We start from the raw sequence: 24907 nt of genomic DNA on the forward strand, positions 1-24907 counted from the left end.
TTTCTCCCCAATTGTACTTTGCCAATTCCCTGTTAGGGTGTACCCGGACGCGCGGGGTAGTGCACAGTTATGGCTCAATATTTCTCACAATATAAATGTTCACATTGCAATAAAAAAAAAGACGTGTCCTGTAAAACCTGACAGAATATCTTACATATGACAAGGAGATGGACTGAAACACGCTGCGCACACGCACATGCACACGCACACACATACACACACACACACACACACGCCGTGAAACATTCCCGTTCAATTTAAGAGAGCTCCTCTCGCATACAGTGAGTCGGTAATGAACCGTTGTGGAATTAGGAGTCATTAATTATGCTTGACTTTCATTAGCAGACATGAAAAGGTTCTCTGAGGCCTTTAGCGAGGGAGAGAGGAAAACGTGGCTGTGATGTATGGCACTGGAAGGGATTCAACCCTGCATCGAATCCACTTTGTTGGCTCATAATGTATCTGTCCAAGTGTACAGCGGGGGATAATATGCTAATGTACTTTATGTGACGATGCAGACGCCGTTTTGTCACGCGAGGCAGAGATCGCTCGTCACACGGCACAGACTGACTGGGGCTCATTCCTCTTTGATATCTGCACGCCGGAGCCCTGATATCTGCACTCCAGAGCCCTGATATCTGCACGCCAGAGCCCTGATATATGCACGCCAGAGCCCTGATATCTGCACTCCAGAGCCCTGATATCTGCACGCCGGAGCCCTGATATCTGCACTCCAGAGCCCTGATATCTGCACGCCGGAGCCCTGATATCTGCACTCCAGAGCCCTGATATCTGCACTCCAGAGCCCTGATATCTGCACTCCAGAGCCCTGATATCTGCACTCCAGAGCCCTGATATCTGCACGCCAGAGCCCTGATATCTGCACGCCAGAGCCCTGATATCTGCACGCCAGAGCCCTGATATCTGCATGCCAGAGCCCTGATATCTGCACTCCAGAGCCCTGATATCTGCACGCCAGAGCCCTGATATCTGCACGCCAGAGCCCTGATATCTGCACTCCAGAGCCCTGATATCTGCACTCCAGAGCCCTGATATCTGCACGCCAGAGCCCTGATATCTGCACTCCAGAGCCCTGATATCTGCACGCCAGAGCCCTGATATATGCACGCCAGAGCCCTGATATCTGCACTCCAGAGCCCTGATATCTGCACGCCAGAGCCCTGATATATGCACGCCAGAGCCCTGATATCTGCACTCCAGAGCCCTGATATCTGCACGCCGGAGCCCTGATATCTGCACTCCAGAGCCCTGATATCTGCACGCCGGAGCCCTGATATCTGCACTCCAGAGCCCTGATATCTGCACTCCAGAGCCCTGATATCTGCACTCCAGAGCCCTGATATCTGCACTCCAGAGCCCTGATATCTGCACGCCAGAGCCCTGATATCTGCACGCCAGAGCCCTGATATCTGCACGCCAGAGCCCTGATATCTGCATGCCAGAGCCCTGATATCTGCACTCCAGAGCCCTGATATCTGCACACCAGAGCCCTGATATCTGCACGCCAGAGCCCTGATATCTGCACTCCAGAGCCCTGATATCTGCACTCCAGAGCCCTGATATCTGCACGCCAGAGCCCTGATATCTGCACTCCAGAGCCCTGATATCTGCACGCCAGAGCCCTGATATCTGCACTCCAGAGCCCTGATATCTGCACGCCAGAGCCCCGATATCTGCACTCCAGAGCCTTGATATCTGCACACCAGAGCCCTGATATCTGCACTCCAGAGCCCTGATATCTGCACGCCAGAGCCCTGATATCTGCAAGCCAGAGCCCTGATATCTGCACGCCAGAGCCCTGATATCTGCACTCCAGAGCCCTGATATCTGCACGCCAGAGCCCTGATATCTGCACTCCAGAGCCCTGATATCTGCACTCCAGAGCCCTGATATCTGCATGCCAGATCGAGCGCTGATGTTCAAGAATTCATGGGCTTCCTTCAGGGGGAGGGGGAGGACACATGGTACACAGGCAACCACACGCTTCCCATGCCAGCTCCACTCCCACGGCTGGAGGGGCCACACGTCTGGCTGAGGCCTTTAATGTCAAGTTCAAATGCACTCCCAACCCCCCCCCCCCCAAGACTCTCACACATACACACGCACGCACGCACATACACACGCACGCACACACACATATACACGCACGCACACACACACACACACACACACAGACACACACACACACACACAGACACACACACACACACACACACACACACAACCCTCGGGAAAACTATTGTCAGCGCGCATTCAAAAGCAAAAATACGACGTCCCGTTTCCCGCCAGACCCGTCTTCTGCTTCTTCTCTGACATGATCTTGATGCATGGGGGGGGGGGCGCGCGCATAAAAAAATATTGTGACAACTTCTCCCTCCGATGACATTTACTGACCTTTTGAGTTCTGTGACATCAATGCTTATGGTGCTTCTGAAGGACAGCTGACTAAATTAACTTCGATATAGATTATGTGTTCAAATGTCATGAAGTGCCTTTTAACACTTCATATGCAGTCATAAGAATTTATATGTTTATGGAAAATATGCCATATAATTTTACGAGTGTCCAAAATCCATCGGCGTCCTGCTGAGAACCATCGCCTCACATCCTCGTCGCAGCCAATTCATGCAATTAATTATTCATTACTATATCTTCGTTGGAAGACGAGACAAGGAGAACAGGTGCATAAATGTATGTGGCTACATTATTTTGCTAGCTATTTCAACATTTTGCGAATAATATAATTTGTCACATACTGCCCCTATGCAGCTACAATATACCATAAGGACAGCAAACTATAGGCTAACGAACCTACACAACTGAGGAGAGGGAAGATGGACGGAGGGTGGAGGAGAGGAGTGAGGATTACCTAGACTCAGGAGGGAGGAGGAGAGGAGTGAGGCCTACCTAGACTCAGGAGGGAGGAGGAGAGGAGTGAGGCCTACCTAGACTCAGGAGGGAGGAGGAGAGGGGTGAGGCCTACCTAGACTCAGGAGGGAGGCGGAGAGGAGTGAGGCCTACCTAGACTCAGGAGGGAGGAGGAGAGGAGTGAGGCCTACCTAGACTCAGGAGGGAGGAGGAGAGGAGTGAGGCCTACCTAGACTCAGGAGGGAGGAGGAGAGGGGTGAGGCCTACCTAGACTCAGGAGGGAGGAGGAGAGGGGTGAGGCCTACCTAGACTCAGGAGGGAGGCGGAGAGGAGTGAGGCCTACCTAGACTCAGGAGGGAGGAGGAGAGGAGTGAGGCCTACCTAGACTCAGGAGGGAGGAGGAGAGGGGTGAGGCCTACCTAGACTCAGGAGGGAAGAGGTAGAGCGACCAGGTATCTCTCTGACGACACCACTCCGGCTGCTTCTTCTCCAGCCAGCGGAACGATCTGGCAAAACGCCCCTGCAGCCAGCCAGAGGCAAAGAGTTATACTCATATACTCATACACACACTCAGAGAGTGTATTATTCATACATTATGCAATCACTTCATGTCAGATATTGTGCTCGACACCCAGGATCCACAGATATCATCTTTCTGGTTCCTGTTGCACACTCACATACATTAAAAAGAAAAATTAAATTTATATTATCTTGTTTTTACCTTCCATTTAGCTACTATTTAATTCCCTAGTTTTGGTTTTGTTTGATTGTTAAAGATAATTGTATTATTCGTTTTGAAAAAGTGCTGTAAGATTAAGATTATTATTATACACGCACAAACACACACAAAATGTTGTGTTACTTGTGAGGACCTTCCCTATGGTTCATTCACCACTACATGACATGATATAATCATAATTCTATCTGGGTTTATTTTTATTTTTTTTGGGGGGCATTTTGCCTTTATTCAGATAGGACAGGAGGCAGACAGGAAAGGTGGGGAGAGAGAGAGAGGGGATGACATGCGGCAAAGGACCGCGGGTCGGATTCTAACCCGGGTCGGCCGCGCGAAGGACCGAGCCTCCGTGGTACGCGTGCTGCCAGGTTGAGCCACCTCGTACACACATCGTAAATCTATCGTAAACCTAAACTCAAGTCCAAACACGACACTGACCCCCTCTATAAGTGAGAAATGTCCTCCCTGTGTTTTCCTCATCTGTCTATGCCTGTGAGGACAGTTGGTCCTAAACAAAAGACAGGACCACACACAGATACAGTACAGACATGTAGGCTAACCAGGTTGGTCTCCTCCTCCGCATTGTCGTCTTCAGTATTGTCCTCCACGGAGAGCTGTGTGGGGCCCAGGGCCGATGGAGAGCCCTTCCCGTTACAGTCACTGTGCTCTGGGGGCCGCAGGTGCCCCAGCGAGGGCGGTCTGGAGCTGTGCATGCTGGCTGAGCGGTACAGGTAGGGCACCTATAGCGACATGGAGGGGAAGGGGGGGAGAGAGAGTGGGTATATTTATATGCACACTGATAGTCTGGTCTAGCCTGATATCAGACTGAATTGTCAACTCGTTGCATTCCATTTCCTTCCTCAGTCTGACATCACCTCCACTCTAACCGATTTCCATAGGGGAAATCCCCCATGGGAATTCCATTTTCCCTAACCAATCACTAGAGACCAACATATTCGCCTGAATATAATCCAGTTGGGAGATTGAAAAAAAAATCATCCCCCCCTTTGAATAAATGTCTTTAAAGCAGAGTGCTGTTCAGATTTCAAAGTAAGTGGTACTGTACTTTGAATCGGTTTAAAACAGCTTCGGTTGCCATTGTTGTTATTACATGTAGGTCTGGCGCACTTGACAACGGTGTTAGTTGTATGCTTTGTCCGGATTATTATCAATATTGGTTTAATTTCTTAGAGACCCAGAATAGCTTGTTTTTGACCACGTGATTCCGATGACGTCTGCGTGACGTCTGAGGGGCAGCTCTCCCAGAGCTACTATGGAGGATGGAGAAAAGCGAGTATGCAAGAGGGTTGGATGCCGCTCCACGCTGCAGGTATCACCAGAAGACTACAAAACATACAGGATATGATCCATATACAATGAAAAGAAGCGATTTTTCCAGCAACTTGTCAGATTTTGCTCATGCTTTCCTAAGTAACCTGCTGATGGTTGCCCCCGCAGCATGATCACGTGGTTTGCGAACAGGCCAATGGTCAATGGTCTCGCCCCGGTCGCCATCTTGACGTGACATCACCTGAAAATAACCTATAAGCCTAATTAGGGTTTCCGGCACAACTTGCGCTGTTTATTGTCACAGATTGGCTAAGTGTTAGTCCCCCCTCGGCACTTGTTGCATGTCAGGATGGCAGACCCTGAAGCAGCCGCCTCTCAACTCGGTGGAGCGGGTGGATTTGTCTGGACTCTGGACCCAGGCAAAGTCTGGTCTTAACCTACCAATACTACAGTATAGCAATTGGCATAAAGTCTCGCTTGCCAGACTCTCTCCGCTCCGCACTGTACCAGCGCAGGAGAGAGTCTGGCTGCTCTTACTTTCACTCCGGTATATCGGGGGGAAAGGCTATGTTATATTTACAACCATCCACCGAAGGTACCAAGCGGACCTGCTTTATTGCACAATCCAAATCTTCGTCAAAACTTGCCATTTTCAGAGTGTACAGTAGGAGGCTAGCTTGCTAGCGAGCGTTGTTGTTTCACAGTGGCAGAGGCATTTGAGACACGCAGGGAGCAGAAGGGGATTTCCCTTCACTCAAACTGAAATACAGAGCTTATCCCTGCAGCCTGCTTCCAGCCAGTCAGACTAATTGGCATATACCATAAATGCTATAGGCTACAGTACTCTGATGATCTCAAAGGTGCTACATTATTAATCATCAGTACATCATTGTCAAATGAATTGTGATCCTTGGTATAATAATACTTGCTATTAATGATGCTTGGTTTAGTCTATCTCACAGCAGTGTTATTGTTAGTGTTTTCCTTTCTCAAAGTTAAGATATCATTCTTGCTACTTGATCAATGTAAGTTTAACCCGGTTAACTCACCTCTAAGAGTTCTGTACAATATTTTTTGCTTTATCTGGCGAAGCAAACAGCTTAATCCTAACTGACTCCGTTTTAAACGTGTACATGTTGCAAAGTGGACGCAGCAGAGCATTGTTGTGTTTGCTCGCTTGCTCATGTACTGTATCATGTGTCGCATTCTGACAAACTGCTCTGACATTTTTCATCTTGTATCCAGATGGCCGCCTGTTCGATGTCACTGTGTCACATCCTCGCCTGAGTCAACTAACCCAACTATTTAATCAAATCAATCCATGGAAACCTGGGTTATTGAGGGAAATTGTCTTGTGTTGAACATTGAATTGATATGTAAATGTTACGAATATCAGCAAGAGCATGTTTGTATAAATCCAACTAGTTTTATTACTGTCATTGTGCACCAAGTCAGCTCCAATGAATGACATGTATTGTTAGCCTACTGTATACTGTACCACCACCACCACGTGTGAAGTTTCAGGTGAACATAATGAACGTTCATGGGAGCAACATCTAGTGTGCCGCTTCTACGTAACATGAGAGAGAGAGACAGAGAGGGAGAGAGAGAGAGAGAGAGAGAGGGGGGGAGAGAGAGAGAGAGAGAGAGAGAGAGAGAGAGAGGGGGGGAGAGAGAGACAGAGAGGGAGAGAGAGAGAGAGAGAGAGAGAGAGAGAGAGCATCTCAAGGTCAATAGTGACGGGAGACAGAAGGCTCAAAGCCGGTGAAACATGCACACAAGCATCCATGCGCACGCGCACACACACACACACACACACACACACACATCCATGCGCACGCACACACACACACACACACATCCATGCGCACGCACACACGCACACACACACACACACACACACACACACACACACACACAGTACCTGGGCTCGACATTATGCCTCATCATGGCAGCTGTCCGTCAAGTGTGACAAATGTATCAGGAAGCGGAGCTGACCAGGCAACAATCCTGACTGAGTGACTGGGTGGACGGTAATGTTACCGTGATTGAATAACGTTAGTGTTGCTGTGCCTGTGCATATTATGATTAATAATCACTGTTGAATGAAGTTTCGATTTCGTCATCCGCGGTAAATCCCACAGCGGACTTTTGAGCTGTCTTTCTGTTATATTGTTGAAACTGCACCAATAACGCATTAGATGTGCATTAGATGTGCATTCTTCGGTCTACTTTTTTATTGGATTTCCACCCCCCCCCCCCCCCCCCCCATTTTCTCCCCAATGGTGCTTGGCCAATCCCCCCTGGGCTGTCCAGGTCGTTGCTCCACCCCCTCTGCTGATCTAGGAAGAGTTGTGGACTAGCACAATGCTTCCTCTGATACAGCCACTTCTTTTCACCTGACAGGAAGGACTTTCATTGGCAGGATGTAGCGCAGTGCCCCTCCCCCCCGAACAGGTGCCCCGACCAATCAGAGGAGGCACTAGTAGCAGCGACCAGGACACATACACTTAATCTGGCTTCCCACCCGCAGCCACAGCCAATTGTGCTTGTATGGACGGCGCCCAACCAAGCCGGAGGTAAGACAGGGGCTCGAACCTGCAACCACAAGATCACAAATGAGGCGTGGCAGAGGATGACAGATGCGTACCTGCAGCAGAGTGTCAGGGGGCAGGTCCATGGAGCTCCGAGTCTCCAGCGACTCCATCCTCCGGTGTCGGGGGCCCGTCTGCGACCGGGACATGGAGTCGGTTCTGGCCAGCGAGGCGTCGTCGTCCTCCATCAGCCCTCCTCCGCCTCCTTCTCCTCCGCCCTCGCCGTCCTCCGAGCTGGAGCCGCCCTCGCCGGAGAGGAGCGAGCGGCGCTCCCCGGACTGATGCTTCTGGCGTTTGAGCGAGGGGGCGCGGCCCAGGCTGTTCCAGCTGGAGCGACGGCTGGTCCGCCCGCTGCCCGAGCTCCACGGGGCGTAGGGGGAGGAGCTACGGGCACTGGTCTGGAGGAAGAAGAGGACGAGGAAGGCAGACAGAGAGAGAGAGAGATGCATTCACATGTCTTTGCTTCCACATAAACACAAACTTCCGCAAGATGCGGTGGATCAACTGATTTCGCCGCAACCCAGATCCTCCACTGGCCAAACAATGAAGCATGCCACGCCCCCCCCAGGCAGGTTTCATGTCAAAATCACTTAAGATAAAAGCATCTGCTAAATGACATTATAATTGTGGCAGGGACTGGTAGGTAGGTCCAAGTAAGCCACGCCACGGTCACTTTTCAGTTTTTTACAGATTATCAAAGTGCAGATTGTAAGCTTTCAAATGATGTGTCATACATTGAAATCTGAAAGAAAACAGTCATACATTGAAATCTGAAAAGAAGATATTATGCTTATTTGAATGTTCATACTCCTAAAAGCTACATCCAGAGAAAATAGCTCTGAAAGTTGGTGAACAAGGTTGGTTTGTCCTGAACAAGCTTACTTTGCTTAAAAAATTATCAGCAATTAGTGATCCTTTGTTATATTGAGTGCATTCTTCAACTACATCTAAACTTGCGTAATAGAAAAAAGTGAAAAAACAACAAACAACAAAAACCTATCTTGATTAGTGCAATTTCACGGTTGCCTACTTGTTACCCCCTTTCACCAGACCAAAATGATGATCTTTGATGCCAATAAAGCACACTGAATTGAGATCACTGAATTGAGGTGAATTGAGTGGAGCGGCCTTGAATTGAGATTCACTTTGACAGACAGGCGCTTATTTTCCCAGGCCGTTACCCTGATGAGCAGTTTGTCAAACAGGGCGTGGCAGTGGCAGCAGTAAGTGGCAGTGGGAACCGCCACATTAATCATCATCCATCATCATGAGCTCAACTCATCAGCAGGACAGATAATCAAGTCACAGATACGAGTTGGGAGATACTTACTGTATCCTCACACACACTGTATTAATGGTGGCCTCATGCATAGGCCGCGGAACCGGTACGGCGGTTTGGGCCCGGGCGGGGCACTGCCTACTTTTGAACATCAAAAATGCAAAGAAAAAAAAAAAAATCTTTGAGACCGGTTTTGACATGCTCAACTCCACTCCTCTCTCTGTCTTACAACCTGCTGTCATGGAGAGGTCTGTGATATTAGTACCAGATCCATCCGTGCCTTAAAAGTGATCGCACAATCTTAAAATCAATTCCGAGTCTATGCACAGGTACATGTAACAGGTAACTAGTGTAACTAGAACGACCGCACCGCGGATTTATGCCTCCGCCATTAGTTCATTCTTGAGTCCAAGTCGATGTTTGAGGCAAATTTGATGAAACTCCGTCAAGGCATTCCTGAGATATCGCGTTAACAAGCTTGAAAATGGCGTTTCGAGAGGTCACAGTGACCTTGACCTTTGACCTTTGATGACCAAAATCTAATCAGTTCATGCTTGAGCTCAAGTCAATGTTTGAGGCAAATTTGATTCAATTCCGTTAAGGCATTCCTGAGATATTGCGTTAACAAACTTGAAAATGGCGTTCGAGAGGTCACAGTGACCTTGACCTTTGACCTTTGACGACCAAAATCTAATCAGTTCATGCTTGAGATCAAGTCAAGGTTTGAGGCAAATTTGATTAAATTCCGTCAAGGCATTCCTGAGATATCGCGTTAACAAACTTGAAAATGGCGTTCGAGAGGTCACAGTGACTTTGTAACCTGACGCTGCCAGATGGACGGTATAGCTCCACATAGTTTCACTAAACCAGTCGATCTGGGAATGCAGTAACCAGACCCGCTGACGGAGGCGGGCACTTTTTCCAAGCTACTTGGCAGGTGATTGGATGACCCATCTGTCTATCACCGCTGGTGGGTGTTAACTTCAACCAATCAGATCGCCGAAGGTGCCTGTGGCTGATCTCCGTGGTATTCATTGATTGAGTCCTCACGGTCGTAAAGTCACCTTCGAAGCATTTAGTTAGATTATAACGAACTAGTTGTGTGGCTTAGCCTTCCCAAATGTTGAGGGTCGTTTTTTAGAATTTAATACATAGAATTGGGAATGTTACATTCAATTTCATTCAGACTGCCTGTCACTTCCGCGGCGGCAGCCATGTTGACGAGTGAAAAGAACTACAAAGACCATGTACCCACTACTTGCCCAGACGAGCCTGAGCCCGCCTACGGCTGCCGCTGATTCGTCGGGCCGGCATGGTTCGACCAATCATCTTAACTGCCTGTGCATGACAAGATGGATACGTCGAGAGAATCTCTTTTGATCTCGCGAGGTTATCCATCTTGCAAGCAAGGTTAGTGACTTTGAACTTTGACCACCAAAATCTAATCAGATCATCCTTGAGCCTAAGTGGATGTTTAAGGCAAATTTGATGAAATTCCGTCAAGGCGTTCCTCAGATATCGCGTTAATGAACATCGGACGGACATACGTACGGATGGACATACGTACGGACGGACAACCCGGATCCATAATGCCTCCGGCCTGGCTATCGCCGGCGGAGGCATAAAAATGCTAAAATCGGGGTGACATAATCTTATCTTTTGGGTTTGGTGAGAACTGAATCCTTGCTGCTGGAGATGAGAGCCACTTTTGAACGAGGCAGGAATACACTTTGCAGTAATCCGAGTATGAACAGATGAAAGTGTTGAGTTGACAGCTGTTTGCAGCAGCGAGGAAGCATGTAGAAAGCTGCCATTATGGTTTACAGGATAAATGTGAAGATTTTGGACCTATACAGTGTATCATTTGTCTCTTACATACATGAACTACTGTAGTTGTCCACAGAGAATACTGACTCCAGAGGCAGCTGTCAGTTGAGACAGCGAGCAGAAATTGAGTGAATGGGGTTAGCCAAAAAAGCTATTTGTAGGCTCCACACAGCGGAGTTCAGAGTAAACATGACACAGGTCCACCATTTCACACCTACTTTCACTAATCAGGAAATCACACAAGTCTTTTTATTTACCTCAGCACAGACTGCTGTGGGGTTAAAGTTACCTCAGCACAGACTGCTGTGGGGTTAAAGTTACCTCAGCACAGACTGCTGTGGGGTTAAAGTTACCTCAGCACAGACTGCTGTGGGGTTAAAGTTACCTCAGCACAGACTGCTGTGGGGTTGGGGTTAAAGTTACCTCAGCACAGACTGCTGTGGGGTTAAAGTTACCTCAGCACAGACTGCTGTGGGGTTAAAGTTACCTCAGCACAGACTGCTGTGGGGTTAAAGTTACCTCAGCACAGACTGCTGTGGGGTTAAAGTTACCTCAGCACAGACTGCGGTGGGGTTAAAGTTACCTCAGCACAGACTGCTGTGGGGTTAAAGTTACCTCAGCACAGACTGCTGTGGGGTTAAAGTTACCTCAGCACAGACTGCTGTGGGGTTAAAGTTACCTCAGCACAGACTGCTGTGGGGTTAAAGTTACCTCAGCACAGACTGCTGTGGGGTTAAAGTTACCTCAGCACAGACTGCTGTGGGGTTAAAGTTACCTCAGCACAGACTGCTGTGGGGTTAAAGTTACCTCAGCACAGACTGCTGTGGGGTTAAAGTTACCTCAGCACAGACTGCTGTGGGGTTAAAGTTACCTCAGCACAGACTGCTGTGGGGTTAAAGTTACCTCAGCACAGACTGCTGTGGGGTTAAAGTGCGTTACCGGCGCCGCAATCTGCTGGCACGGTGATCTGGTTTTGTCAGCCCTTCCAAAAAAGAAGTTTATTCAAGCGTGCTATTAGTATATACTGTATATATTTTTTGGTACTTATTTTTTATTACAGCAGTTCAAACACAGTAACATGGACAATAAACAAATTAAGCAGTAATGAGAACAATGATCGTCCCCTTTAGCTTCATAGCATTTTAGGGATGATATAATACATTCATATACTCTCACCTATGCACACTCAAGCGCTCAGGTAATACAAGTATTCAACCACCCCTGGGTGACAATCTACATTGTTCTATATCCAGACATTCATACTGTACTTGCACACACATACCTACACACACAATCACCCATTCCCATTCATAGTGCACACATGGATTACACAATAATGTACACCTTATACAGCAAAAGAAAAAAGAAAGGACAAAAAGGACAAAAAACTAAAGCAAAAACAAAAACAAACCCCTGTCTGAGGTGAGGTAAGAGCTTATCTTATTGCCTTAAAGGGATAGTTCAGTTTGTTTGAAGTGGGGTTGTATGAGGTACTTGAAGACAGTCAGTGTACTACATGCAATAGAATGCAGCTGGCACGGTCCCAGTTTGGAGAAATGAAGACCAGCCGCAAGTAAAGCCATCTGCTGAGTGTGAAGGGGCCATGAGCAAGAACGTACAAACAACAGAAAAAATACATAAAATGCTTCTATACTGCTCACCTGGCATAATCCAAGTCTCCACAAGCCCTGAGATGCCAAGTTGACATGAAAATACATCATTTACAGTACACCATGTTTTTAGCTTAAATCTTCAAGGTAGCCAGGCGCAGCAACTCCACTTGTTGTATTAGCAGGTACTGCCGCACCTGGCTACAGTGCAGATTTCAGCTAAAAACAGGAAGTAAATTATGTATTTTTAAGTCAACTTGGCATCTCAGAGCTTGTGGAGACTTAGATTATGGCAGGTGAGCAGTACAGAAGCATTTTATGTATTTCTTCTGTTGTTTTTTTTACGTTTTTGCTCATGGCTCCCTTCACACTCAGCAGACAGCTCTACTTGCCTGACGCGGTCTGTCTCAATTTCTCCAAACTGGAACCGCACCAGCTGCATTCTACTGCATGTAGTACACTGACTGTATGCAAGTACCTCATACAACCCCTCTTCAAACAAACTGAACTATCCCTTTAACAGCATCATCATCACAGGGCTCCACCTTTTAGCAAATAATGGTTTTGAAGTCTCAGTGAATATGTTATTTGCTCCATTTCATACACGTCCCCTAATTTTTGTAAGCACAAATTATAAGTGGGAGGGTCAGGCTTTAACCAGTTCAAAGTGATACATTTCACTGCTACTGTGAGTAAGATTTGAAGAAGATAATTTTGAGTCCTTCCTTCTATCCCATCTGGTGTCATTCCCAACAGAGCGAGTCTTGGGTCTTGTGGGATGTCAATATGCATTATTTCTCTAACAGATCGAAATATGTCATTCCAGTAATTTTCCAATTTTGAGCATGACCAGAATATGTGTATATAGTTGCCCACCTGTGCTCCACGGTTTCTCCAGCTTACTATATATGGAAGGATTTATCGTAGCTGTTATATGTGGTGTTCTAAAGAACCTGGTTATAGTCTTCCACCTGAATTCTCTCCAAGAGTTTGAGCATGTGTAGGTGTGCCACCGAACATACATTCTTCCAGATATCAACCGGTATTTCCTGTTCTAATTCAGTCTCCCATCTTTCTTTTATACATATAGAGTTATTTGGATCCATGCATAAAAACACCTGATACAGTCTAGAAATAATTTTGCACAACATATTCTCTGTCTGCACCTTTATCCTACGACAGAGTATTAGGGCCATGCATGATGAAAAATAAAAAAATACAGGATTTTTGTTTTTGTTTCCAATGACAGGAGGGACAAAAAAGTTTCCATTCGTTGTGAAAAAAGTTGTGAAAAATGTTTAAATTTAAGCACCAGGCAGAAGAAAAAATAAATCAGATGAGCAAGTTTTTTTTATTTGTTTCAAGAATAAAGTCGAAATGTTGAGATTAAAGTCGAAAATTCGTGAATAAAGTTGAAATACTGTAACGAGAATAAAGAGGAAATGTTGAGAATAAAGTCGAAATGTAAAAAAAGAAAAATCAACTGCATCAAAACAAGTTAGGAGAGCACATCGCCTTACAGTACTGACAGTGTCAGTCAGTGGTATCCTTGGAACGTGAACGTGAGTTTCTGAAGTGTTGCAACTGTATTCTTAACTGTAAGCTGCTGTATCATATCAATAACGTAAAGATCATCAATGCAATCATTGATGGCAATGCCATATGGCTTCAGTTGATCGTACCCATGCATATGCTAGGGCGCATTGGGACCTTTGCAGCGGTAATGCCTCAGACGCTGCGCCCCTGTCCTCCACACGTCAGGATCAATCAACTTGATCAATTGACTTTCTGTAGCCTATTGTGATACAACATAGCCTCTCTGTAATTGCACACAGATGAATTAGTGAAATTGTACTTCAGAATTGGTTTTAGTAACAAGGAAATCCTCTCTCTTTTACCGCATAAACACAGCGTGTTAAAGTAGCCTAGGACTTTGATAAGATTGTGCTGAAAATTACGGCTGTTCAGAAGGAGAAACTTGGAGTTGGAGGTGGCCGCATTCTTGCAAAGTGAAATAGCTGGAAATGGCTGATGTTTACACCTGCGTGCCGTGCAGCGTGCAATACAGAGAGGCTATGTTCATTGTATCACAAGATACAGTAAGTGATTGATCAAGTTGATTGATCCTGAGTGTGTGGAGGACGGGCAGGCGCGGTGTCTGAGACACAGGCATTGTCACTGTAAAGGTCCCAATGTGCTCTGGCATATGGATGGGTGGGTAGATAAACTGAAGTCATATGGCATTGCCATCAATACAGTTGCAACACTTCAGAAACTCAGGTTTAATCACATTCCAAGGCTATGCCACTGACTGAGTCGGAGACTGAGTTATGTACAGTATGTAGGCTACACACTGTGGGCGGTGCTCTCCTAACCTGTTTTGATGGAGTTGATTTTTCTTTTTTACATTTCGACTTTATTCTCAACATTTCGTCTTTATTCTCGTTACAGTATTTCAACTTTATTCTCAAAATTTCGACTTTAATCTCAACATTTCGACTTTATTCTTGAAATAAATAAATAAAAACTTGCTCCGCTGATTTAGTCACATTTTTGTTATTTAACCCTAACCCAAACCCTAACCTTCACCAAGTTTTTTCAGTTGCCTAACCCAGAGCCATGTACATGTATATAGAAAAGTCGCGACATCTCCATTCACTCCAATGGACCAGTTTTTTTTTACTCTCAAGAGTTCCAGGAAGTAAGGTCCTGGATTAAGCAGCACTGTCGAGTTGCAGTAAAATGGACAGTTTGTGATGTACTATGAACATTTTTTTTAAAGAATCAAATTGTACATTATCAGCTTTATTTTAGCTTTCAAAAGCAGCGCGAGACCCCTTCTTGGCTATTCATTGGCTAATGAGTCACGCATTTTGGACCTCCGCTGACGCCACTCTCTCTCTGAATTGCTCTGGCCTAACCATAACCCAAGTTGTTTTATATGCTTAACATTTTCAAATGAACGTTGGAAATGCAGCAATGTTGACATATACAACATATTTTTGCAAAAGTTTCACAAGCATTGAGATTCAATTATTATTAATGTCATCCACACATCACTATGACAGCTGTATCTTCTTCTTCTTCTCTACCTGTGCTGTTACACTGTTACAGAGACTTTCATGGGTAACATCTTCAGAGAGAGTTCATCCAAAGTGTCAATGAATGGAAACAGCCTCTCAGTGAAGGTGTGTCTGAAGGTGTGCATGCGTGTGTTAGTATCAGGATTAGAGAACGACAGCCTCCCTCTGTCCCAGTCAAGGTGCACTCTGATCCTCTGGGGCTTCTTCTTCACTGAGAGAGCAGTGGCTGGATCTTTTGGGGAGACTGCTCCGTATTTAGCATCTTTGAACCATATTACCCATAATCCAGACTTCATGCGTCCCTTCCTCTCCACAGACTCTGCTGCCACACCCAGTCCCCAGTTTTTACTGTCTCCAACCTCAACATCCCAGCTGTGAGATCCTGAGTTAAAGCCCTCAGAGCCCAGGAGAGACCAGCACCAGTCAAGCCTCTCTGGGTTTTCAGGAAGCTGCTGTCTCTCTCCTTGTCTCACACTGGTCAGATCTTCAGACAGGATGAATTCTGGATGGGCAGTGTTTGGGTCCAGAATCACAGGAAAGTAGGAGACCATCTCCTTCATCCAGTCCCAGACTGTGAAGCTCAGGTTGCCCAGGTGTTTGGCCTCATCTATCAGGGCTCCTGAGACCAGCTGTGGATCCTCCGGCAGGGGGCACTTGACTCTTTCCACTGTAGCCTTGTAGCTCTGCAGGAACCAGACATCTTCAGCTCTCAGCTCCTCCTCTATGCCTCTGACTGTGTCAGAAAGTACTGCTATCTCTCTGCTGAGACCCTCAATCTTCTCCTTCATCATCTGACTCTTCTGCTTCTCTTCCTCCCTCACTTCAGCCAACCTGGCCTCCTCGTCCGCCTGTAGAAACTGGTGAAGCTTCTTAAACTCCCCCTTAATCTGTCTCTCTGTGCGTCGGGCCTGGACCTTAATGTGTTCTGCTGTTTGATCACACTTTCCTTTAACTGTATTAAAGAGCTCCAGTTTCTCCTTTAAGGCCTTCAGTGATTCCTGAACTTCCCCCTTGTGAACCAGTGCAGCTTCATCGATGGGTTTGAATCTGTGCTCATTGTGTATTTTTGAATCTCGGCAGACGACACATACTGGCTGCTTATGGTCCAGACAGAAGAGCTTGAGTTTCTCAGAGTGCAAACTGCAGAGCAGCTCAGATCCTACTACAGCTACTGAAGGTATCTGATCTCTCTCCAGTACAAAAACCTCACACAGGTTCCTTAACGCCAAATTACGAGTTGATTCAGTCTGTAAAGATATTTCCTTACAAATTGGACACTCTTGTTTTAGTTTCTCCGTCCACCAGCTCTTCACACAGTCTTTACAGAAGCTGTGGCTACATGACAGGACGACAGGCTCTTTGAAGATGTCACAGCAGATGGAACAGGAGAAATCCTCCTCTGACACACGTATGGAAGCCATTTTCTCTCCGAGTGACGCTGAAAACAAACCGGAGAGATGCTCGAACAGGAACTCACTCAGTCAGTAGAAAGTTCCCTGAAAGTTACTTTGACTTTGAGTGGTGTCGCTTCTAACGCTCCCAAATCAGCGGCAGGTTGACGGTGGCAGTATTCCAGTATTCCAGTATTCCAGTATTCCCTCCTGTAGCTGTCCTCCCTCAGAGGAAGTTGTGGGTTTGTTCTGAAGGCGAATCTTATCATCTGTCTCCCGATGTGTGTGTGTGTGTGTGTGTGTGTGTGTGTGTGTGTGTGTGTGTGTGTGTGTGTGTGTGTGTGTGCGTGTGCGTGTGTGTGTCTTCTCAGCGAGGGGTGGAACGACAATAAGCTCTGTTTCTTGGTTCGTCTGAGGTGAGTCAGGTAAGGGGCGGAGCTTTGTCAGGCCACTCCTACATGCTCAGCTGTTTACTGTCATAGAGCAGAGATGAGTTGCTCACTGGGTGTTGTAGTGAGATGAGGCTAGAGACAACACACGTTTGATTTGTATGTGAAGAGATTTCCAAGAGGTTTGTAGATGATGTGTGAGATGAGATGAACAAACTGTAATTGTGTGTGTGTGTGTGTGTGTGTGTGTGTGTGTGTGTGTGTGTGTGTGAGAGAGAGAGAGATAGAGAGAGAGAGAGAGAGAGAGAGAGAGAGAGAGAGAGAGAGAGAGAGAGAGAGAGAGAGAGAGAGAGAGAGAGAGAGATAGTGCATTTGTATTTCTAAATTATAATCCTGAGGTCTCAATTCTTTAAGGCATGTTGTCAAGTGAGACTGGCTCCACTGGATATTTCCAACTCATTGTGTGGTTTTCAGTCATATTTCTGATCATTTCGTTGGAACTCTCTCAAACTTAGAGGCTTGTTTAACTGAGGTTAGAACCTGGATGCCAGACAACTTTCCATTTTTAAACATGCAGAGGTTACATAGCTGCTGAATTGTGAATAGCTGCTGTCTGAGGCGGCTTTGGGAGGGGAGGTCACTCTGGGGCTATCATCACTCCCTGCTCTCATGTGACTATCTTAGGTGTGCACTCGCAGGCAGTGACAAGACGCCATACTCAACTTCATACATACTTTCATTCTTAATCATCTTTGATGTGAGTTGGCTGAACTAGGTAGGTTGAGTGAAAGTGGGTTCATCCCCTCCTCACCCCGGTCAACCCGCATGGGTTTTTCTATGGCTGATGACAATATCTATCTTACAGAGCAGGGCGGCCGAGGGCCGATATATGACGCCAATATCATGTTGTTGTTGTTTTGTTACAATTTAATAATAACAAATTAGACACAAAATTGCTGAACTTGAGTAAATGGACATTTACTTAACACTATTGTCTGCATTGTCTCTGCTTAAAGGGAAAGTAAACCCTAAAACACATTATTAGACTTCACACACAACTATCTCTCATTAAACACTAGGGCAAGTAAGCTTGGTGTATTGAAGCAAAGACAAACACACACGACATGCACACAAGTGCAGAAACGTTATTTTAGCAAGAAACCCATAGCATTCGTTCCCCAAAACGTTGCTGGAAAGTTGATGACGTTAACGCTAGCTTTCAGACTCCTGTTAAGCCCACTTGTTCAATCGAGCCTATCTCTAGTAACCTTGCAAGCAAGCTGGATTCTTGCTTGCGAGAGAATTGTGTGAAACAGAATGTGAAGCAAACCCATCCATCTGGCAGCGTCAGGTTATACATCTAGCCCAATAGCAAATGCAACCAACTGTAACTAACGTTGGGTATAACTATCAAGTCAAATGATTCATCAATCCTGTCTTCAGCCTCTGCGTCAGCTAGCTACTGGCTGTGACTCTAACTTTGCACTGGCATGAGCATGTATACTGTATGAGTGCCATTGATGAAAAAATGTGTTTATGCCATGTGATGTGCTTAACAACGGCAGACTACGGCTTGCTTACTGTCCCACAACCATCCCAACTGACAAATCTGCAGTTAGGAGTGGGAACAGACTGTAAACAGTAGAGTAGGAGTGATGACAGACTGTAAACAGTAGAGTTCGGTAGAAGATGCTCAACTGAGTGGAAATGCTTCCGTGCTGCTGCTTTCCAGGGTTGTGAATAGAAATATGTCGCTCGCTCGCCAGTCGCCATATTGTGTCCACAGACTGGCTTTAGTGGAGAGATTTTTGACAAACCCCGTTTGAACTCCTTGTCAGCAGCAAGAAGCAACAGAGTTCCCTGTTTCAACCGATAGCAGACTCTGGAGCCAACACTCTGTGTGGAGAAGGTACTACAGGCATGTAAGAGACAAATTATAATAGGTCCGACATCGCGAAGAACGTCTTCTTTAAGGTCAGAAAGGTTTCACTGTGGAGCAGAGGAATGGAAATGGAACCCGGTGGCTAGACGGCATACTAACCGGAGACTTGTCGTAGCAGGCCGGCTCTATGGAGACGTTGCTGCCTCGGCGGGACTCGTAGCCCACGACGGGGTCACCTGCGGCGGGCAGCTTGGGCACGGGCATGGGGGTGGCCGCCGTGTGGGTGATCAGAGGAGGAGTCAGGCTCATGCTCTTCAGGTCCACATGCCCGTTTATGGGCACTACTAGCGATGGGGAGAGGGATGGGGAGAGGGATGGGGAGAGGGATGGGGAGAGGGATGGGGAGAGGGATGGGGAGAGGGATGGAGAGAGGGATGGGGAGAGGGATGGGGAGAGGGATGGAGAGAGGGATGGAGAGAGGGATGGGGAGAGGGATGGAGAGAGGGATGGGGAGAGGGATGGGGAGAGGGATGGAGAGAGGGATGGGGAGAGGGATGGAGAGAGGGATGGAGAGAGGGATGGAGAGAGGGATGGAGAGAGGGATGGGGAGAGGGATGGGGAGAGGGAGAGGGAGAGGGGGGAGAATCACATTTTAGCGGGGGGTGAAGTAAAGCGGAAAGGAAACCGGGGACAGCGAGGATTAAAGACGAGCGGGCCTTCATGTAAAGAATGGAGGAGAGAGATGAGGTGTGAATGAGGGGGGAGGGATTATGGAGGCTGGCTGGTGAAGAGAGGGGCCATGGTGGCGAGAGTCTGGCCGTGAGGGAAAGGACAGAACAGGAGGAGCACTGTGGCACCCTATACCCGCAGTAACACGAGGAAACCCTATACCCACAGTAACACGAGGACACCCTATACCCGCAGTAACACCAGGAAACCCTATACCCGCAGTAACACCAGGAAACCCTATACCCGCAGTAACACAAGGAAACCCTATACTCGCAGTAACACGAGGAAACCCTATACCCACAGTAACACCAGGAAACCCTATACCCGCAGTAACACGAGGAAACCCTATACCCGCAGTAACACCAGGAAACCCTATACCCGCAGTAACACGAGGAAACCCTATACCCGCAGTAACACCAGGAAACCCTATACCCGCAGTAACACCAGGAAACCCTATACCCGCAGTAACACGAGGAAACCCTATACCCGCAGTAACACCAGGAAACCCTATACCCACAGTAACACCAGGAAACCCTATACCCGCAGTAACACCAGGAAACCCTATACCCGCAGTAACACCAGGAAACCCTATACCCGCAGTAACACCAGGAAACCCTATACCCGCAGTAACACGAGGAAACCCTATACCCGCAGTAACACGAGGAAACCCTATACCCGCAGTAACACCAGGAAACCCTATACCCGCAGTAACACCAGGAAACCCTATACCCGCAGTAACACCAGGAAACCCTATACCCGCAGTAACACCAGGAAACCCTATACCCGCAGTAACACCAGGAAACCCTATACCCGCAGTAACACGAGGAAACCCTATACCCGCAGTAACACGAGAAAACCCTATACCCGCAGTAACACCAGGAAACCCTATACCCGCAGTAACACCAGGAAACCCTATACCCACAGTAACACCAAGAAACCCTATACCCACAGTAACACCAGGAAACCCTATACCCGCAGTAACACCAGGAAACCCTATACCCACAGTAACACCAGGAAACCCTATACCCGCAGTAACACCAAGAAACCCTATACCCACAGTAACACAAGGAAACCCTATACTCGCAGTAACACCAGGAAACCCTATACCCACAGTAACACCAGGAAACCCTATACCCGCAGTAACACCAGGAAACCCTATACCCGCAGTAACACCAGGAAACCCTATACCCGCAGTAACACCAGGAAACCCTATACCCGCAGTAACATGAGGAAACCCTATACCCACAGTAACACCAAGAAACCCTATACCCACAGTAACACCAGGAAACCCTATACCCGCACTAACACGAGGAAACCCTATACCCGCAGTAACACCAGGAAACCCTATACCCGCAGTAACACCAGGAAACCCTATACCCGCAGTAACACCAGGAAACCCTATACCCACAGTAACACCAGGAAACCCTATACCCACAGTAACACCAGGAAACCCTATACCCGCAGTAACACCAGGAAACCCTATACCCACAGTAACACCAGGAAACCCTATACCCGCAGTAACACCAGGAAACCCTATACCCGCAGTAACACCAGGAAACCCTATACCCCCAGGAACACGAGGAAACCCTATACCCGCAGTAACACCAGGAAACCCTATACCTGCAGTAACACCAGGAAACCCTATACCCGCAGTAACACCAGGAAACCCTATACCCACAGTAACACGAGGAAACCCTATACCCGCAGTAACACCAGGAAACCCTATACCCGCAGTAACACCAGGAAACCCTATACCCACAGTAACACCAGGAAACCCTATACCAGCAGTAACACCAGGAAACCCTATACCCGCAGGAACACGAGGAAACCCTATACCCGCAGTAACACCAGGAAACCCTATACCCGCAGTAACACCAGGAAACCCTATACCCACAGTAACACCAGGAAACCCTATACCCGCAGTAACACCAGGAAACCCTATACCCGCAGTAACACCAGGAAACCCTATACCCGCAGTAACACCAGGAAACCCTATACCCACAGTAACACCAGGAAACCCTATACCCGCAGTAACACCAGGAAACCCTATACCCACAGTAACACCAGGAAACCCTATACCCGCAGTAACACCAGGAAACCCTATACCCGCAGTAACACCAGGAAACCCTATACCCCCAGGAACACGAGGAAACCCTATACCCGCAGTAACACCAGGAAACCCTATACCTGCAGTAACACCAGGAAACCCTATACCCGCAGTAACACCAGGAAACCCTATACCCACAGTAACACGAGGAAACCCTATACCCGCAGTAACACCAGGAAACCCTATACCCGCAGTAACACCAGGAAACCCTATACCCACAGTAACACCAGGAAACCCTATACCAGCAGTAACACCAGGAAACCCTATACCCGCAGGAACACGAGGAAACCCTATACCCGCAGTAACACCAGGAAACCCTATACCCGCAGTAACACCAGGAAACCCTATACCCACAGTAACACCAGGAAACCCTATACCCGCAGTAACACGAGGAAACCCTATACCCGCAGTAACACCAGGAAACCCTATACCCACAGTAACACCAGGAAACCCTATACCCGCAGTAACACCAGGAAACCCTATACCCACAGTAACACCAGGAAACCCTATACCCGCAGTAACACCAGGAAACCCTATACCCGCAGTAACACCAGGAAACCCTATACCCACAGTAACACCAGGAAACCCTATACCCGCAGTAACACGAGGAAACCCTATACCCGCAGTAACACCATGAAACCCTATACCCGCAGTAACACCAGGAAACCCTATACCCGCAGTAACACCAGGAAACCCTATACCCGCAGTAACACCAGGGAACCCTATACCCGCAGTAACACCAGGAAACCCTATACCCGCAGTAACACGAGGAAACCCTATACCCGCAGTAACACCAGGAAACCCTATACCCGCAGTAACACCAGGAAACCCTATACCCGCAGTAACACGAGGAAACCCTATACCCGCAGTAACACCAGGAAACCCTATACCCGCAGTAACACGAGGAAACCCTATACCCACAGTAACACCAGGAAACCCTATACCCGCAGTAACACGAGGAAACCCTATACCCGCAGTAACACCAGGAAACCCTATACCCGCAGTAACACCAAGAAACCCTATACCCGCAGTAACACCAGGAAACCCTATACCCGCAGTAACACCAGGAAACCCTATACCCGCAGTAACACCAGGAAACCCTATACCCGCAGTAACACCAGGAAACCCTATACCCGCAGTAACACCAGGAAACCATATACCCACAGTAACACCAGGAAACCCTATACCCGCAGTAACACCAAGAAACCCTATACCCGCAGTAACACAAGGAAACCCTATACCCGCAGTAACACGAGGAAACCCTATACCCACAGTAACACCAGGAAACCCTATACCCGTAGTAACACCAGGAAACCCTATACCCGCAGTAACACCAGGAAACCCTATACCCGCAGTAGGGAACCCTATACCAGCAGTAACACCAGGAAACCCTATACCCGCAGTAGGGAACCCTATACCAGCAGTAACACCAGGAAACCCTATACCCGCAGTAGGGAACCCTATACCAGCAGTAACACCAGGAAACCCTATACCCGCAGTAACACCAAGAAACCCTATACCCGCAGTAACACAAGGAAACCCTATACCCGCAGTAACACAGCACACTCAAACATGGATGCCCTCATACTGTTATTCGGCAGCATGAATATTTCAACAGGGCCTTAATCTTATGGGATGCGTGTGGGGGGAATATTCTGTTCGGCAGCAACACAAACAAACATGACATGCGGTGGGGAATGCAACTTTAATAACGCTAATATCCTCCACCTTCCAACCTTTATCTCCAGCCTAGAGGATGTAAATTAGGCTCTTTCAGCGATCTAAGCAGTTGTCTACACTCCATGTGAAAGGGGGAGACTTCAGAGGCGAGACGTCTGGGAGTTCTGCTCTGTACGGTAGTCCTTTCCATAGGGCTATGCAGTCTGGGGGACAACGGTAATTAAACAGGATGGGGAGATGGCGTTCTGGATGAGACTGCTGTGTGCTTTGAGGCTCCACTGGGAGACAGGTACGTGCCCGCCGAGTGTGATATGGAGCCAACTGGGAAAAGACTAAAGACCAGGAATTTACAGTTTATATCCACCTTATTTTTGAATGCCCCGCTGTAAAAATAATTATGGGTGCAAGGTCCGGTTTAGAACGTGACTGATTGTTGCAGCTTGCGCATTTCCTCGTTAAAACCCAGACGCTGGGGAAAAAAAAGTTGCTTGTCACAATAAATAACACTCGTCTGACGACTTATTTGAGGGAATGTAATAATTTTATCTATCACATCCGCTATTTCTGTTGCTCTTTGAACAACTCGGGATATTTATCGACAAGATTTTTGCCAAGCTGGATGCGCTACGGGGGTTTAGGGTTAAAATCGCTAAACCGGAAGTCAAACTGTGGGAGATTGTTGCTCACTTCGCAGAGATCTATGGGCTACAGTATGTTGTGTCTGTGTCAGCAACGTAACGGGGAGGGGAGGGCTGGGAGGATTCCACCGGAAGAAGCACCCATATTTCACGTAAGGCATCACGGCAGCTAGAAATAAGGTGGATAGAAACAGGTTTGGGGGGTGTTTAGACGGGATAGGCTTGTGAGGATGTAACTCGCGTAGCTTTATCCACATCTTTTGGCAAAGGCGACACAGTATGTAATCTGCAGGGATCTAGCAAAGATTAGTGAGGGGAAATGCCAAGCAGTTAATTGTGCAAATACAGACGGCACAAGTTTTGATAAGTGAATAGGAACTTTGAGAAATCATAAGGGCTGATTTAGAGCATTTGCATTCTTCTTATAGCATGGATTAATGCAGTGGTCATTCACTGCGTGTGTTTTGCGTGTGCGTGTGTTTTGCGTGTGCGTGTGCCTCACCTGCACAGGCCGACACATCCTTCTTGCTGCCGTTCACATCCTCCATACTGCGAGGGAAGGAATCTATCTCTGAACCCGATTTAGAAGCGTCATCACCCTTTACACACACACACACACACACACACACACACACACGCGCGCGCACACACACACACACACACACACACACACACACTCATACATTATACATACATACATACATACATACATACATACATACATACATACATACACACATACATACATACAAACAAACAAACACACACCAAATAAGAACAGTG

General features: G+C 47.4%; 2 protein-coding genes across 2 annotated transcripts in view; both read right to left on the bottom strand.

The window, feature by feature from the left end:
- cacna1g (calcium channel, voltage-dependent, T type, alpha 1G subunit) overlaps positions 1-24907 on the bottom strand; it is a gene marked incomplete at both ends in the record, with an annotated part of 368718 nt that overhangs the window by 88310 nt on the left and 255501 nt on the right. The window contains 5 exon segments of the mRNA XM_083635743.1: positions 3309-3409; positions 4186-4365; positions 7566-7907; positions 19130-19314; positions 24627-24723. Of these exon segments, the coding sequence (XP_083491869.1) occupies positions 3309-3409; positions 4186-4365; positions 7566-7907; positions 19130-19314; positions 24627-24723 (905 nt within the window).
- On the bottom strand, positions 14800-16951 carry LOC310775463 (zinc-binding protein A33-like). Its single transcript, XM_083635612.1, has one exon. The coding sequence runs from the start codon at positions 16727-16729 to the stop codon at positions 15326-15328; it is 1404 nt and encodes a 467-aa protein (XP_083491738.1). The 5' UTR covers positions 16730-16951; the 3' UTR covers positions 14800-15325.

The sequence above is a fragment of the Poromitra crassiceps genome (genome assembly GCF_964638095.1).
Source record: "Poromitra crassiceps genome assembly, chromosome: 4".
NCBI lineage: Eukaryota > Metazoa > Chordata > Actinopteri > Beryciformes > Melamphaidae > Poromitra > Poromitra crassiceps.